The 18,515-nt window shown below is 35.0% G+C and overlaps 1 protein-coding gene across 11 annotated transcripts in view; it reads right to left on the reverse strand.

The window, feature by feature from the left end:
* The window catches only part of LRRC7 (leucine rich repeat containing 7), a 559,049-nt gene that overhangs the window by 221,667 nt on the left and 318,867 nt on the right, over positions 1-18,515 (reverse strand). The window contains exon 8 of one of the 11 annotated variants that reach the window (XM_032301474.1): positions 5,257-6,250. The exons of the other annotated variants lie outside the window; for them this stretch is intronic. Within the exon in view, the coding sequence (XP_032157365.1) occupies positions 6,244-6,250 (7 nt within the window). The 3' untranslated portion in view covers positions 5,257-6,243. Of the gene's footprint in view, positions 1-5,256; positions 6,251-18,515 lie in introns of those variants that run through there. 11 annotated transcript variants of the gene reach the window in all.

Below are 18,515 nucleotides of genomic sequence, written 5' to 3' on the forward strand. Positions count from 1 at the left end.
ATCTTTTCCCTTTCTAAGACCAGAGTTTGAGTTTTGCAGTTGGTAGATGCTCCTTATTACTCTAAAAGAAGGAAACCAACAACATTTAGGGTTCTGGATTTGTCTCATCCACTCTGGGCTAAGCCAGGAGACTCTAACTCTGTGATTTAGGGATTGAATCCCACTCCTTAATCTGGGATGGGTCCACAGGGTCTCTGGCCAGAGCCAAGAAGTCACTCTTCACCTCCAGAGACCACAGTGTACCACAGAATCCCTCCAGCAGTGGGGTATGGCAGGGGTACTTCTGGCTTCCAGGGACACAAAGATGAAGTTTCCAGGAAGGGATTTTTTTTTTTTTTTTTTTTTTTTTTTTTTGGTAGGTTCTCTGGAAAACTGTCTGTGTTGCTTTGTTCTGAGATTCCAATCTTGCTTTGTTCACTTGCTTCTTGGCCTGAAGCCAACCATGACATTAAACCTGGATATTCTTGTCAGGCTCTCCTACTGAGTTATTTCTTTGTTTCTGAGCTTGTCCTTCCTGGTACACCCAAGTGGTGGGCATATTCCAGTCAGCACTCAGTCTTTTTACTTCATCAGCTGTACTATAATCCTGTGATTTTTAAAAAATTTTTTTGATAATTAGTAGTCCATACAGGTAACTCCAAAACTTGCTTTATGTTCAATCCCATAGCATAGCCAGATCAGCATGGCAGCCCTTCTCAGCTAGTGAGGTAAAGCTGGAAAGTAGACCCAGAGAATGTGCCAGAAGCCTTATCTTTCTACCCTTCCTTTGCAGAAAGAACTTTTAATTTTCTCAATACTTGGGTGGTCTCATCATGCCACCTACGTGTTTCTCCAACTGAACAAGAATTCTGAAACCAATCTTGCCTTCTCTAAAAAATTGGAGTTCTAATCTCGGTGTAACAATCGCATTTGTCCCAAGTGGTTTTCCAAGGATAATACAGCTTGTTCTAGATTCACTTTTGAGCTTTTGTGCTTTAACTGCAGATGTCAGTCTGTCACGATTTCTTGGCTTTGTCTAAGGTATTGCATTCTTCAGGGAAGGGATTTTAACTCAGGAAACTAACAAAGCTTGTAATATCTATAGACACTAACAACCAAAGTCTTATTTACAAGTGTTTACAGTGTTTACAAACACCTGTTACAAATCTTTAAGATGGGGAGGAAACAGAAGTTCAAGATTAAGTCTTCAGCAAATCTTATTAAAATGTCTTGACATGTTTTCTTCTACTTTCACATTACTGTGCATTTCTGATACTTCCACCTTGACTGAATTGTCTTTTCGTGCCATTCTGTCCTCATCATCTTGGTCCCTCTCTCCTTTGTATCCTCTACACAGTGGCCAGGCTCACAGGACCTCCTTCTTATACCTCGTGTATTCCCAGTATTCACAGGCTCTTTGGGAGTGACATACTGCTGTTCTGTTTGTCTCATAACAATCGGACAGAAATCACAAAAGCATGATGTTAAGTGAAAGATACCAGACACAAGAGACTACATACATGATTCCACTTACATGAAATGTTCAGAGAAGGGAATTTATAAAGACAGCAAACAGGTTATTGTTTGCTTGGGGCTGCTGTGGGAACTGATACCAAAATGAGGATAGGCTGTAAATGAGCACAAGGAATTTCTGGTGGGGGTGATGGAAATGTTCAAAACCGCAGTGTGTTGATGATCATGAAACTGTGCATTTACTAAAAAATTATTGAATTGTACACTTAAAATGGATGAGTTTTATGTTATGAAATATATACCTCAATAAGCCGGTGGGGGGGGGGGAAGAATCTCCTGAGTGGCTTTTTTTTTTGCTTCCTTATAGGGGAAGCTACCTGTGAATTCTTACTTTCAGTTTATCCCATTATTCACAGATCTAAATTACCATTTCTCTGCTTAAAACTTTTTCATTAAAATGTTATCATTGCCGACAAAATAAAGTCTAACTATGGCATACAAGCCTCTTTGTGATTATCTCCTCTAACCTATCTTATGGCTATTCCTTCCTCATGCATACTACTTGCACATTTAATCCTTTGATATATTCCTCTTCAAGTAAGACTCCCTTTCCTACTGCCCACTGTTTAAATTACAATTTATTGTCCAAAAAAATCCATTTCTAATCCATACATTTCTATAATCCCATGTAATATACTGTCTTGTATGTAATTCATTGCTTGTCTAGACTGTAATCTGCCTAACAACAGGGGGTCTGCTGTACTTGGTGTCTCTAATATTAGTCCCAAATCTAATATTAGTCCAATATTAGGCACAGAGTAGGTCCTCTATAAACGTTAACTGAACTGGATTGAATTGAAAATTTGTATTCTCTGAGGTGCCTGGGTGGCTTAGTTGGTTAAGCATCTGCCTTTGGCTCAGGTCATGATCCCAGGGTCCTGGGATAAAGTCTCGCATCAGGCTCCCTGTTCAGTGGGGAGCCTGCTTCTCCCTCTCCTGCTGCTGCTCCCGCTGCTTGTGCTCTCTCTCTCTCTCTCAAATAAATAAATAAAATCTTTTTTAAAAAGTTTGTATTCTGGGGACGCCTGGGTGGCTCAGTTGGTTAAGCGGCTGCCTTCGGCTCAGGTCATGATCCCAGCGTCCTGGGATCGAGTCCCACATCAGTCTCCTTGCTCAGCAGGGAGCCTGCTTCTCCCTCTGCCTCTGCCTGCCATTCTGTCTGCCTGTGCTCACTCACTCTCTCTGACCAATAAATAAAATCTTTAAAAAAAAAAAATTAAAAAAAAAAGTTTGTATTCTGTCCAAAATTTGCCCAAGCAGAGAGGTGACTAAGAATTTGGGTTTCAAATGTTATATCCATATGTATCATACATCTGAAATCAAAGCAAGTTGTGTGTGGGAGGAGGAGGAGGCAATTATTGGTATGACAGATTTTTACTTCGGTGAGATTTTGAACAACTGTGTAGTCTGTACATCCGCAGGCTGTTCTAAACCACTTCTGTTCTGAACGTGTTATTTTTCACTGTAATGACATCCATTTGCTGTAGTTTTGCCCTACTAATATTTGCTATTTGTGCCAGTAAATAAATATAAACTATCTGTCTTTATCCAGTTTATGTTAATTGCTAGTGGCAGAAGCAAGCAATATAAAATAACACAACATCTACAATGATTTCTTTACCTTTTGACTAAAAATTGATAGGAAAAATCATATTTTTGTGACACAATTGAGATCTGCCTGTTTTGCTCCAGAAAAAATTGAATTGATTAAAAAGAAAATAGAAAATGGCAGAAATCTTAGTAAAATCTGATACAAACAGAAAAACAGGGATGGGAGAGTATAAGAGATTCTTTATGAACTTGCAGGAAAATAGGAAGATGTACCTTATTTTCTGAGGTATTCCTAAGAGCCACAAAAATTGACCTTCACTTCAGGAGATGTCAAGAGGTTGAAGGACAATTCAGGCTGTTGGCTACATGGTAGTTCAGGTTTCTGGAAGTGTCACTTATCTCACAAGGTAGGAAAGAGCTGTATTGTACTCTGTAATCTGGAGAGTGGATAAGCATATATTGTGCTGCCTTCTTCTTAAAGGGTATGTTTTTGTTTTTATTATTAAATACTTTTAAGTACTTAATAATAATAATTAAGTACTTTTAGTTAAATTCTGGTTTAATACTAATATCCCCCTACTCATGAATTTATAATCAGTATATTTTAAATGATTTCACAATAGGAAATTATTATTATTTCAAGAACTCCAAAAGCTTATAAACACATGTTGTCCTTTTACTATTTTACCTTATTTAAAGCTACCTATCTTGAGGCTAAACATTATTTAACTACAAAATGAACATATTTAATATTTTTGTTAAGTTGGTATGTGTGACTTCTCTTAGGAGAAGATTAGAGCGACATAAACATTATGAATGAATTTATAATCATCTATACTTGTTGGAACATTAACAGTGATGAAGAGCACTAACAGTGGGCAAAAATGGACCAAGTGTTATGTTCAGTGGTATTAGTTTAAATTTTTACTTTTGTAATCATTTTTGCTGATGCAGTTTTAAACCATTACAGTTTTGACAAGTTATTCAAGTTACTTGTTAATTTTTTCTCATTAAGAAAATTTCCTCCTGTGGCACCTGAGTGGCTCAGCGGGTTAAAGCCTCTGCCTTCGGCTCGGGTCATGATAGCAGGATCCTGGGATCAAGCCCCCCCCCCCCCCCCCCCCCCCCCCCGCACTGGGCTCTCTGCTCAGCAGGGAGCCTACTTTCTCCTCTCTCTCTCTCTGCCTGCCTCTCTGCTAACTTGCGATCTCTGTCAAATAAGTAAATAAATAAAATCTTAAAAAAAAAAAAAAAGAAAATTTCCTCTATCCTACAAATACAAGCTTTCAACTGTAATTATCATAAGACCAGAAACTCAGCATGGCTTACTGCAGTAAGATCATGCCAACAAAATCATTATCCAACAGAACTACTGCACATTGCTGCAGATTTTAATCGCAGCTTCATACGACTTTACAGTTTTAACAATGGAAAGTCCAGTTTCTCCCTCGGAACATAGTAGAGGCAGAACAGCAGTATTTCTTTAATCATTAAAGCTACTTTCATGAAGAATGTTTTAAAAATCTCTAAAATGGCATTTGAAGGACATGGTGAGAACCTGTTATAAACCTACGCTAAAGTAGCACAATTCACTTTACAGCAGAGTCAGAGATTTACTTTTGTATTCTTAGAAAAGCAGCATACCTTTCAAAATACAGTTTCTAGAGATAGAGGCAATATATGTAAGAATGACAAAAGTCAATTAACATATGGCACACACAGCTAAAAGTAATGTTGTACAATTAAGTAGATTTATGAATTTTTACATACAGATCTTCATAAGTACTCATGAAAAAAAATCAGCATTCCCATCATTTTAACTAAAAGAAAAAAAATACTTTCATACGTATTTGTGCTTTTAACAAAGGGCTAGCATTTTAGGACATAATTTTATTATTTTATATATTTTGTGTAATTAAAGTACGTTAAAATTAAAAGAGAATACAAATATTCAGAGAAGTGCATTTCAACTCTGTAGGGTAGGTTTTACAAAAAAAAAAAAAATGGGAGTTTGTAATTTCCTAAATGACAAAATGGAATAAAAACAAAACAAAAAATGAAGAACTATTAAGCTCAATGTTTCCTGCTCATATGTGGTTAGAAAAGAACTTTCTAATTATATTTAATCAAGCAATAGTTACAATAGAATGAGTATAAATTCTTTGTATCTTGCTTTGTTCCAAAAAACAAGTTAAGATGGGGTGAAGAATGAATATGTCCTACTGCACCAAGATGAAGCCCTCTGTAAGTTGAATTTCAAACTCTTCAAAATTTCAATAGGAAACCTAGCCCTACTTCTAAGTCATACATTTAAAGAGTTAAAAGAAAATGCACCCATTATGTCGATTATTATTTATTTTGCAAAACATCATTACAAAGACTCATTTTACATGCAAATTGAAATGCTATAAGTCATTGAACTGTACAGATAAAGCCAATATGGTTAATTAACAAATGTGTTTACAGTAACAAAATTAACTGTTTCACATTAAATTAAATAAAATGAAAGGATACCAAAACCAATCAATCACTGGCTTTTCATATTTTGACTTGGGGCTATCTGGGAATAATCTTTCACTTTGCAAAATAAGCTCACAATGGAACGTTTTTCGGAAGTACGGCAGAAAAACTGGGCAACCATATTCAGCCTCTGGAGAAGATAACTGACTAGAAAAGTTCTCCTTGTTAGTGCATTAGGATGGCTTCTAAAATGACCAATTATTCTGATCTATTAAAAAGCACTTATACAAAAATTACATGTGACAGCAGCTTTAGATTACAGATAATGAAATAAATTTGCTAAAAATATGGTTAATAATGTTTTCTAAGACTGATAAAATTTTGTATTTACTGAAATTTAAGGCAACTGAACACACTTGTAAAAAAAATCAAGTTTCTCTGTATTAGTCAGAAATGTTATTGTTAAAGTTTAACAAAGACCAAACATTTTGCATAAATCTAGGGAGTAAGAAGGCAGCCCCCATCAGCAGGTAGCACACCAAAAATGTTTGGTTTCAATAGTACAGTTTGGGAGAACTACCTCTACAAAGTCTATTCGTGCTGATGCTCCTGATGCTGCCATTTCTGGTGCCCGAAAAGCTGCTGCCTCCACATCCTCTGTTGTAGGTGTCACTCACTGTATAGTCTCAGGCGATTGGGCAAGGGGCACACTCTGGATCTTCAGATGCTAAGATGAGAAAAATCAATTTCAATGCCCAAAAGATGGAACTCCTAAGGCAGAAGGTGACTAAAATAATTACCAACTGGTCTACAGTACAGGGAAGGGGAATGTCTGTTTGTTTTAATGCAATTCCATAGAAATAGGTTTTAAACAAGATTTTTGTAAGGAGGTACAGCTCTAGAATTAGGAAGAATATTATGTAAGATAGAAACAAAATTAAACTGAGTGGAATTGGACCAGATAACTCAAAACATGTAAACTTCCTGAAAGGAGAAAGCAAAACGTTCACATAAAGATAATTGAGGGTTATTTTCTCAAAAAAGTCACCTGCTTAAACTTTCATTTCCAAGGTTATTTCTGCACATTTAAATTAACTCTCTTCAATAACAAGCATTATTGATGCATGCCCTTTAAGGCAGGATATAAATGCTCCCATTGGTATTTTACACCAAATTTCAGCATCTTTTTTTTTTCTCTCTGAATATAACAGACTTTATTATTATTACTTTTTTAAGATTTATCCACTCATCCCAGAGAGAGAGAGAGACAGAGAGAGAGAGAGAGAGAGAGAACACATGGGAGTGAGAGCAGGGGTCGGAAGGGCAGAGGGAGAAGGGGAGAGAGAATTCTCAAACACACTCCCTGCCTAGTGGAAGCCCTATGTGGGGCTCTGTCCCATGACCCCTTGACCCAGAGATCACAATCACAAGATCAGGATTTGAGCCAAACCAAGAGTCAGATGCTCAACCAACTGAGCTACCGTAACATGAAATTTCTTTCTCAAATAGATCAGTTTCCATAACACATAGAATAATTCAGCTTAATCTGTATAGTTTTTGAAAAAAGCTCTTATATGAGAAAATATTACTGAAGAAAAACCAGTGAGAGATACATAAGGAGGATGACATGCTGTAGAAGACTACATTTTATAAAACCAATTTTGACTGGAAGAATGTTTGGGCTTGTAAAAAACAATCATTCCTCCCTATTTTAAAATTAAATATTTAAACAGCAGATTTTGCCCAGTATGTTTTAATAAAAATATGTGTAATTTGTATCTTGACGCATATTTGAAAAAATCATTGACTTGAATGCAAAATGATAAGTGCACATATTAGAACAAAATAATTTACAAAATATTTAGCATCTCTGGAGACACAGCACAAATTAATATACCATGGCTATTTTGAATTAAATCAGTAAAGTAACCATCTTTTTTTATCTAAAAAATGGCATTTTTATGACAGTCATTTACACAGCTTGTGCACCTGAATCCATTATATTTGATATACTGTAAAGGGACAAATGATCACAAATTATAATGACAGATACTTATTGAACATAATTTTTCAGCAGGAGCCATCCTGAATCAATTAATCATGCTATTACTCTTTCAATTTTGTTCTCCATTTTTTCCAGAAAAACCACTAATCACATTTCACTTAAGGACTTATACATATTTTATTTACAATTTTTGATGTACTACATTTTTTCAAATTAATTAAATGCTTTACTAACACATAATGATTTAAAAATGGGATATGCTTAAAAAAAGCAAATTATATCTTCTCAGACAAATGCAATTATAGTTATACATAATATTAAATGATAACTGAATACCTTAGCTACAATATAAATTTCTCTTTGCTCCATCTAAAGATACTTCTATATTTTCAATTAAAAAATAAAAATATAATTTTACATTATAATACTTTTACATACAACTGAATATAATGCACATTAATATTAAAGCATTTTGACAGAAGGCAAGAAATAGAGTCCTCAAATCCATATAATTATTAAATATATTAGAGCAAATGTTCTAAAAGTTGAACAATTCCAGGCTTACAATAGGTAGATTAGGAATGCACATGAACTATTTGACTAAAAATTACCTATCTGCATGTTTAATTGACAGGCAATACATACACAGTTCCTTTGTGAAGATATTTTGTCTTACAGATTTTGTTAGAATTTTAGTTTCATTTACTTATTTTTTGGTGTAATATTAAGTAGTTACTTAAAAGAGGTGTTTATTTACAAATTGACATATCTATTTCACAGCACTAACTCTCCCAATGTATATTTATTAAATCCATATTCTTAACTTTAATGATATAAGAAAAATAACAGCATATGCAAATATTACAAAAATATTATATTTTATATTTTCTCCTGTATCTTATAAATTAGATGCAGATAATACTATGTAGCTCAAGTTGAAGATAATTGTGCACTTCATGTATTTTTCTTGGATAATTTGAAATATGCAACTGGATAGCTGTCAGATGCAAAACAATTAAATCTTAGTGTTTTGTCTCAGAGCTCTCTGCCTTATCATTTGACCTTCTCAAAGGGCATATAGATTACTCGAGAATGAATTTGTGTAACAGAATAGTAATACAGCAGTCAGTATTCTCACTCCACTATTAAACCAGCTAAAATTCAATACCACCTGAAAGCTTAAAGTATTACAGCATACAATTTGCCTTTAAAGATAAGGCACAAGTACAAATCATTTTTTAAACATCAGAGGTGATCAATAGAGACATCTTTGGAATGGCAAGTAACATTTTATTCTTTAAGTACATTGGATAAATTTTTCCAATCTATGTGTCATTTGCAGCATAAGCTTATTAAAACTTAAGGAATAAAGAATATACTTTCACTATAAAATGTAGTCATTTGACAAATAAGAAAATTTAAGTTGTATAGATACTATTTGTATATGAAAGGTTGAACTAAATAAAATGCAATTGTGTGCAAGCTAAAACAAGTTTTTTGTTTTTGTTTTTAATTTTTAAAATTTAAATTCAATTAATTAACATGTAATATATTATCAATTTCAGAGGTACAGGTCAGTGATTCATCAGTCTCATATAACACACAGTGCTCATTCAACTTTTGAAACTCCTTTGTTCTAACATATACCTTATAATATTTCAGAATATTTTATTGATATGCTAAGGTATTTCAAAGGAATTTAATAAATAAGTGGAAGGGTATTTTATCTCTGGTCTCCATGTCACTACAGAAGGTGTGTATTAAGAGCTATAAAAGGGAGGGAGTGACAAGATTTTGTTTGGGGAATTCAAGAAATACTATGAATAGATAATCTATGATCTGAGTATTTTTCAATAGGATACTAGCATACAGTGAAAAAGAAGATATTCTAGGCAAAGGGAATTGCATGTATAAATCTATAAAAACTTTAAAGCAAATAACTTAGAAATGGTGAGATATTCTTTTATAAGGGAGCTTAATAAGGAGGGAATTGTTGGAATATGGAGCAGTTTATCCTAAGTCTTTAAATATTTATTTCTATACCCCATTCTTTTTGTTCAACCTAAAAATATATTTATTTATCTATTCAGGTCAAATTCTTACTTCTGTACTTGATCCCAGGCCCTATCAACATTTTTTCTTTTTTTTAAAAAATTTTTTATTAGTTTTTTAATGTTACTGAAGATCTTCAAAAATCTTGTCAGCCCCCCCTTTTTTAAAAAATTTCTTTTCATTGTAACAGAATTCATTGTTTTTGCACCAACCCAGTGCTCCATGCAATGCTTCCCCTCCATAATACCCACCTCCTGGCTCCCCCAACCTCTCACTCCCCGCCCCTTCAAAACCCTCAGGTTGTTTTTCAGAGTCCATAGTCTCTCATGGTTCATCTCCCCTTCCAATTTCCCTCAACTCCCTTCTCCTCTCCATCTCCCCATGTCCTCCGTGTTATTTGTTACACATGAAAAAATGTTCATCATCACTAGCCCTCAGGGAGATTCAAATTAAGACCACATTGAGATACCACCTTACACCAGATAGAATGGCCAAATTAGCAAGACAGGAAACAACGTGTGTTGGAGAAGATGGGGAGAAAGGGGAACCCTCTTACACTGTTGGTGGGAATGCAAGTTGGTGCAGCCACTTTGGAGAACAGTGTGGAGATTCTTTAAGAAATTAAAAATAGAGCTTCCCTATGACCCTGCAATTGCACTACTGGGTATTTACCCCAAAGATACAGATGCAGTGAAAAGAAGGGCCATCTGTACCCCAATGTGTAGAGCAGCAATGGCCACGGTCACCAAACTGTGGAAAAGAACCAAGATGCCCTTCAACGGACAAATGCATAAGGAAGATATGGTCCATATACACTATGGAGTATTATGCCTCCATCAGAAAGGATGAATACCCAACTTTTGTGGCAACATGCTTTATGCTGAGTGAAATAAGTCAAGCAGAGAGAGTCAATTATCATATGGTTTCACCTATCAACATTTTCTAGGAAGGATCTGGATTCTTCTTTTTTTTTTTTTTTTGGAAGGATCTGGATTCTTAAGTTTTCTTCTCTTTCTTCAGTGTGGTTCTCTCTACTGGCACCTTATTGTGCCTAGCTCAAGTTAACATTTATTTCTTGTTTGCTGAACTAAAATTTACTGAGCAGCTACTTTGTGTCAAGCAATGTACTAAACATCAGAGAGCAAGATGAGCTGGTCTCTGTCTTCCTCTCTCCTCTTCTGAGAAAGGCAGTCTACCTTACTTCCTCACCAAACATTAAGTCATAAGCCCACTGCTCTAGATTTCTTGCCCCTCTGACTTAATGAAACTGCCTTGCTCTTAGGGAGCTCTTAGTTGTCCTAGTAGTTAGTCATGACAGTTTTGAAAACATAGAAAGCAATCTAGAACTGACTCCCACATCTGCTGCTGTCTGCTGACCTGACACTAGTTATTTGACTATTGGTTGAGTCATCATTTTCTTAATCTATAAAACAGACACAGTGACACTTAACTCAGTTTGCTGAGTAAAGCTCAAGATGAAATACAATGCATGCTTTACAGCTCTTTGCCCAGTGCCTGGCACATAAAAGTTCAAGGAACTGTTGTTAGGTTCACAGTCCAAAATCTTTCTAATTCCAAAACCAACAATTATTTCTCAGTCTTTATCTTTTTAGGATCTCTTTACTTTTTTTGCCTATTAATTATTCCTTTCACGAAAGCATTTCCTTAAATTCTACAAAAGGCACTCTTCTGCTTCATTTCATGTGTTACTGCCTCCTTCATGAGCTCATTTTCTCTGTTCTGTAAATATTGTTTTTCTGTTCTAAGTCCATTGCTCCTATCACTTAATACACAGGATCTGCTCCCATAACATATGTACTAATGACGCCCAAATCTAGACTTCCAGTCCAATTTTCTTTGAGCTTCAGATTCCTATATTTAACTGTAATCTAGATAGAGAACTGAATCTTCCCACATTGAATTCATTGTTTCTCCTTTAAACCAGCTGCCCTCTGGATTTTTTTTAAACGGTCATTTACCTTCACTGATGTACATTAATAATTCTGCAGAACATTGTGATTTCTTACCTGGATTATTACAACAGCCTGTTAATCCATTCCTTCTTCCTGAAATTCATATTCCACATGGTTGGCAAAGGAAATTTAATCATGTCACCCTCTTATGAATTGAATTGCCCTCCAGATTCATATGTTGAAATCTTAATCCTCAGTACTTCAGAAAGTGACTATATTTGGAAATAAGTTCTTTAAAGATATAATTAAGTTAAAGCGAGGTCACTAGAGTGGAACTTAACCCAGAATAACTTGTGTCTTTATAAGAAGAGGTGATTAGGATATAGATTCACAGAGGGAAAAAAATGTGAAGACATAGGGAAAAGATAGCTATTTACAAATCAAGAAGTGAGACCTCAGAATAAACCAATTCTGCTGAAATTTTGATTTTGGATTGCTAGCTTTCAGAATTGTGAGAAAATAAACTCATTACACTCATTTGTAACACTTTGTTATAGTAGCCCAGCAAATGAATATACCACCCTGTGCATATTTCTTCAGTAGTTGTTCAAAGTACATGGGATAGAATCTCAACTTAACAAGCCTCCACAGAGCTACTATACCTTTCTATTTAGTTTCCTCTCTGACCACCTTGTGTCATCACATTATGCTTCGATAACCCTCCACCGCTTATAGTTCCTTGCACACACTGTGTTCTTTACCTTTGTACCTCTGCTACAAATTCTTTGTACCTCTATTACAAAGTACTTTTAATTCACCTTAATCAGGAAGCCATCCTTTACCCTGAGTTGATTTTTAAGTAATATATAAAGAAAAGTTGTAAAACATAGATACATAGAAAAAGGGGGGGAAATCACTATAACCTTTAACACTAATATGACCATCATAACTCTTTAATGCTTTTCCTTCCAGCCAGTTACACAATTGAGATTTTTACACAGCTGAGATTTCACTGTACAAGCAATCTGCATTCTGCTTATTTGATTTAATATTGTTTTTTGAGCATTTTCTATTATTTAAAAAAACATAATTTTAACGACTCTATAATATATTTTTCCATGTTGGTGCACCTTGATTAATCTAATCATTCTTCCACAACTAGAAATTCAGAAGTTTTCATTGATTGCCCCAGGCTTGTTCATGAATTTTATGTTATGATTCCCAAAGTTTTAATTCTAGACTTCTCTCCTGGTCTTTGCATCTATGTATCAAAGATACATAGGACCTCATTACGAGAGCATTTTATCAAAACTTAGTCCAAAATGAAGCTCAGTATTTTTACCTGTTACCATTCCAACCCTTCCCATATCTCCCAAACCTCTTTGTACCTGTCTATTCGCAATAATTTACCAAGTCTCCCAAACTAGCAGCCCGTGGGTCATCCTGACTTTTCTTTCCATCAGTCTTTCCTGATTCAAATTCAGTCATTTACTAAAGGGTTTTGACTCTGTCTCCTAAGTGTATCTGCGGCTTTCTTCTCCACTCCACTGTCATTGATTGAAACTGGTTCACATGATCTCTAAGCAATTGAAATAGTCCCTAAATCTTCCCCTCAGTCCACAGACTCTTCAATTCTATCTTCCTCACATTTGCTTCATAACTTTCTCTGTAACTGTTGTCATTCCCTAGCTTAATTTTTCTTCAGTGGATCACTGAAAACCATGTTTTAAATGAGATATTGAGGAAATAACTGAGTTATTTACTGAGATGTTGCCTTTTTTACTTTATAAATACTTTGGAATGTAATGGAATGTAAATGTGTTTTTTGCTTCCATGAGGATTAATTTTGAAAGGTTTTTAACTGCCCTATTGACTTCAGAGTGTGCTTGAGATTGATTTCAATAAATTGTCCTGTATTCTAAACTTAAAAACAGATAAACCCATGCTCCAACTATTTCTCATGGCCCTGTAATAAGTGTTTTATACACAAATGCACACACACATATATATATTAGATTATTACTTATTTATGTGTTATTCATTCCTTTTTGCAACCCTCTGAGGAAATCAGCCTGACTTTTCCATATCAGTGTTTCTTAAAGAATTATATTGTGACTGTTTACCTAAATGTGTGTGTGCCTGACTCCATCCCTAAACTGGGAACTTGGGAAAACATACTATAAAAAGTAAAAATTGTTAAAAGATTTAACTATCTGCACTGTAGGTTAAAGGTAGGAAGAATATCAAAAGAGTAAGAGGAAACTGAAAAATAAGGACCTTGTACAAAATCATAATCAGAACTGAAATAACATATTTTTTCATTTCTAAATTCTTTTGGCATGGGAACATATGGTAATTCTGTTAAGTTCTCTATAATGTACATCTTACTAAAATTGCTTATTTAAACCAATGTCCCGGGGTGCCTGGGTGGCTCTGTGGGTTAAGCCTCTGCCTTCGGCTCAGGTCATGATTTCCAGTGTCCTGGGATCGAGCCCCGCGTCGGACTCTCTGCTTAGCAGAGAGCCTGCTTCCTCCTCCCTCTATCTGCCTGCCCCTCTGCCTCCTTGTGATCTCTGTGTCAAATAAATAAATAAATAAATAATCTTTAAACCAGTGTCCCAAAGGGCCTTAGAAAAAATGTGACTTATTATTCCTACTCTGAGTGTATGTATATATATATATACATATATATATATAAACTCCTCAAGGTTTAGTCAATTTGCAAACAAATTGGAAATTTGTTAGGAAAAACAATGAACATATTGCTAAAAACATTATTATCTTAAGAATAACTCATTAAATCACAAGCAATAATCAATAAAAGTACACATTCATCATCTCAAACATGGAACTTAATGGAGCCTTGATGGTAAGCAATAATTACCAAAGAAGTACTAATGCAGAACTGATATTCAGCACTAACAAATTAATTTTAAAGCTAATTGAAAAGAAAATTTGCTTTGAATAATACCACTATTTTTAATACATTTTTTATTATATTTTTTTAAAGAATGTTCTGATGCATTCGTTATATGGGACACTTGGTTATATATATGTTCTTAAGGACTATAGTAAGAAGTTTTGTAAAGAAGAAATGGTGAGTAATCCTAAGAACCAATGAAGGTCCATGACTGAAAATGTGGATGCCATCTGAGCCTAAACTCTAAGATTTATTAAATATACTTTGGGAGAATAAGATATATCTTTCAGATATCTAGTCTGCTGTGGTGTGTCACACATTGCTGGTTCTCCACAATCTCTCCAGTTTTTGCTCTACTTTGTGAAAATTGATAAAGGGAAACTTCACCAAAATGGGATAGGAAGGAAAGAGGGGGAGATAAAGGTGGACACCACTTAACAACAATTATGGCAGGAACTGTCAATTACCAGACCTCAGCAGAAGAATCATCAACTGGAAAGAATCACCAATTGCAATCCCTCCTCCCTGGAAGGAAGGATGTACACTGCATCTCCTATAAGAAACTGACTACCTGGGTGGTTCAGTTGGTTGAATGTCCAGCTCTTGGTTTCAGTTCAGGTCATGATCTCATGGGTCATGAGACAGAGCTGGAGCCCATGTTGAGCTCCACACTCATCAGGGAGTCTGCTTGAGGATTCTCACCCTCTGCCTCTCTCCCTTGAGCATGCTCTCTCTTTCTCTCAAATAATAAATAAATAAACTCTTAAAAAAAAAAAAGAAATTGACTACCATAATCACCCCTGGACTTAGGCTTTTCTCCAGTGGACTCATGCTCAAAACAGCCCCTTCCAAATTCCTCCTTCTTCTCCATTAAATAATATTCCTTGCCTTTGTTTGTTGGACTTGCCTAAGGTTTTGCCATTGCTTATGTGTCCTGATTTGAAATTCCCTGTTAATCCCAAATAAATCTATTTTTACCGGTAAAAATTTTTTTTTAAGGTTAAATAATGTCTAGACTCTACAGTTGTCCCAGGTCTGGCATAACAGCCCTGTCTCCCTTGAAAACCACATATTCCATAAAGGATGTTTAGCTTTAATAGAGAGGAAGCAAGGAAAACATTCCATTTTCTCTCATTTTCTCCATCTGTTATTTTCTTTTTTTCAGATGCAGTGACTCAAAAAAATTTTTTTAAACACAGCAAATCTACTTTTTCCATTAGAATGCTCATCCACTTGGGCTCTTTCATTCCCCAATTTGAGGGTTAAAAATAACAACAGAACTAAAGCAAAAACATCTTGTTGGATTTAACTTGGATTTCATTCTTTTGCCATTTGAGAATTTGCTATCTTAACAATGACAAATATACTCCTGATGAAAAGTTGGGTGAGGTACATTTAGGCCAAGTTTTCCTCTCCAAACATTCCATCTCTCACTAAATATTCTTATCCACTTGCTATCGCTGGTGAATCTAAAATTATCTTGGTCACAGGCTGGTTTTCAGGTCACTCTTGAAGCAACAGGTGCTTTGTTTAGTTGCTCTGTGTCAGACATTTATATAAAGGGAGCTCTCTTTGGTGACTCACTTTTCTGATGCTCTTGAGGTCTTTAACTCCTTGGCTATTGGAATCCAGTGGCTATTAGTGTTGACTCCAAAAAGTTCACTATGTCTCCATCCCATCAGCTACTCTTAGTTCTTCCCTTTGACAGTTAGTGCCTGACACAGAGCACGTATTTAATGAGTGTTTGCTGAATGTTGGACAGATGTTTTGCAGGTGCTCAAATGACATCTCAACTAGGATCATGCGAGGTATGAAAGTACTTACACTGATGCTTAGGTAATCCACTTCAGGCAAGGGAAGTTGTTTTCTGCAGGTTTGTTGGGGCGAAGGTGGAAGTAGTTCCTCTCTGCTAGGATGTTTTCAGGAGAATAACTAAAACCACCTCATTTTAATATTTTTGGTCTCTACTCATTCTGCCCCTAATGACTAACTAAAGCAAGTAACTCTGGTTACAAATAGATCCTGAAAGATTCTCAAAAATTATTTTATCTTTGTGTCCTCATACTCCTCTTCTCTAGAAAAAATAGTCAACTTCCCATGAACAGCAAAGATTGTCATATATTTATTAGTAAGTATCAGCCTGCCTTGTATGTTATTTATTAGTATAAATATTCATTTCCCTAACATATAATATGATATTGCTCAGGTATTCTATGTATCTAGTTTACAAAGAGATTGCAATCACACCTTTTCTTTGGTTACAAAGTTCCTCACTGAAGACCACAGGATGTTAATACCTTTTGTTTTAAGCAGTATTTCATTAGTGGTAGAAATTTTGCAAGCTGTCCTTCAGTCTGATGATGTAAATGCCATACTACTCTCTCTCCCAACACTTCAAATACATGACTCTAGATAGGTGATGTTTTCTCTTAGTATCAACAAACATGGAATAAAATTAGTGAATAAATTACTGGGTGCTACATGGAAGATCCAAAATGGATTTCACTAGTCTTCTGTTGTGAACAGTATACTTTTTACACACATTCTTAATAGTATATGTTTGAAGCTGTGTTGAATGTCGTCCTAGGCTTTTATTTTTAATTTTGTCATGGGCCCATTCATCCAACAATCATTCTATTTATTCTACACACATTGTACTGCTCTAAGTAGTGGAGAAGGAAATATGAAAGACATTCTGCCATAGAGGAAATCATAGACCTGTGAGGGAAATAAGCAAGTGAATCAACAATATATATATTAAGATATATATATATATATATATATATATATATATATCATAATCTTATATATAGGATATACTTTCAAATTTTATTTCTTTTTATTGTGAGAACATAGAAAAGGGATAGGTAAGAGAGTCAGACTGGGTTCAGAAAAGGATTTCTATAGGAGTTTATATCCATTGAATTATAAAGGATAAGTAAACTAGTTAATCAAAGAGTAAAGAAAGCTATACTAGACTGACGAAATAATACACACAAAGGCCCAGAGGTAAGAGTGTATAATTCAAAATGACAGGAGCGTGGAGTGCTACCAGGGGGAAGAAATGGTGACAAGATAAAGGAGAGATAGTTGAGGGGCAGGTCATGAAAAGCCTTTACCCTTAATGAGGATAGATTTTTTTTTTGTGAAGGTCATTGAAGTTATTAAGGATTTCAAGGTAGAAAATGACTTAAGATTTGCACTTCAATTTTGGAAAAACAGAGTAGAGTGTGGCAAGAGTGGAGACAGGAAAATGGATGATTTTAATAGCCGAGGCATGAGATTAACAATAACCTGAATTAAAGCAATAGTAATGGAGATAAAGAGAAGGAAGAACTTATTTGAAAGTGACTACTCATAGTTGTAATTTTACATTGACTTGTGTGGTTATTTGATCAGTGATTGTCTCTTTTATTAAATATAACCTCCATGAGTACAAAGATAGGATTTGGTTTTGCCCATCCTCAGGTCTCCTATGCACAACACAGTGCTTCACGAAAAGGTCTTAATAAGTATTTGTTGAATGAATTCTATAATGAGTAAATTCAAAAAGTACATTCATATTAAATGTATACAATGATTTGGACAGTAAACTAGGCAGTGAGAATACAGTGATAAACAAACTAGGCAAGATTCCTATTCTCATGGAGAAATTTTAGAAAGGTAAGAATACGTAATATATAAGAGAATTTGCAATAGTAATCAGTGTTACCAAGAAATTAAAATAAGGTTTTAGGAAGTGCTACAGTGGGAGTGGCTACTTAAAATTAAAGGGTCATCAAAGACTTTTGGAGGAAGGACATTTGATTTAAGATTTAAATGATAAAAAAGGAGGCAGCCACGTATGGATCTGGGGGCAGAGAGTTCCAGACAGAAGGAAATGAATAAGCGAATTAGACAGATTTGACAGAACTTGTTGACTGATTGAATGTGGGAGTAAGAAATAGGCCTAGGATGATTCACAGGATCTAGAAAATGTTATTTCTATTATTTCTAAATGAACTTGGGGATACTGGAAAAAGCACAGATAGTGATGTAAATGATGAGTTCATCACTGGAACTGTTGACTTTATGGTACCTGTGATGCACTGAAATATATAGA

Source organism: Mustela erminea, chromosome 10, assembly GCF_009829155.1.
Source record: "Mustela erminea isolate mMusErm1 chromosome 10, mMusErm1.Pri, whole genome shotgun sequence".
NCBI lineage: Eukaryota > Metazoa > Chordata > Mammalia > Carnivora > Mustelidae > Mustela > Mustela erminea.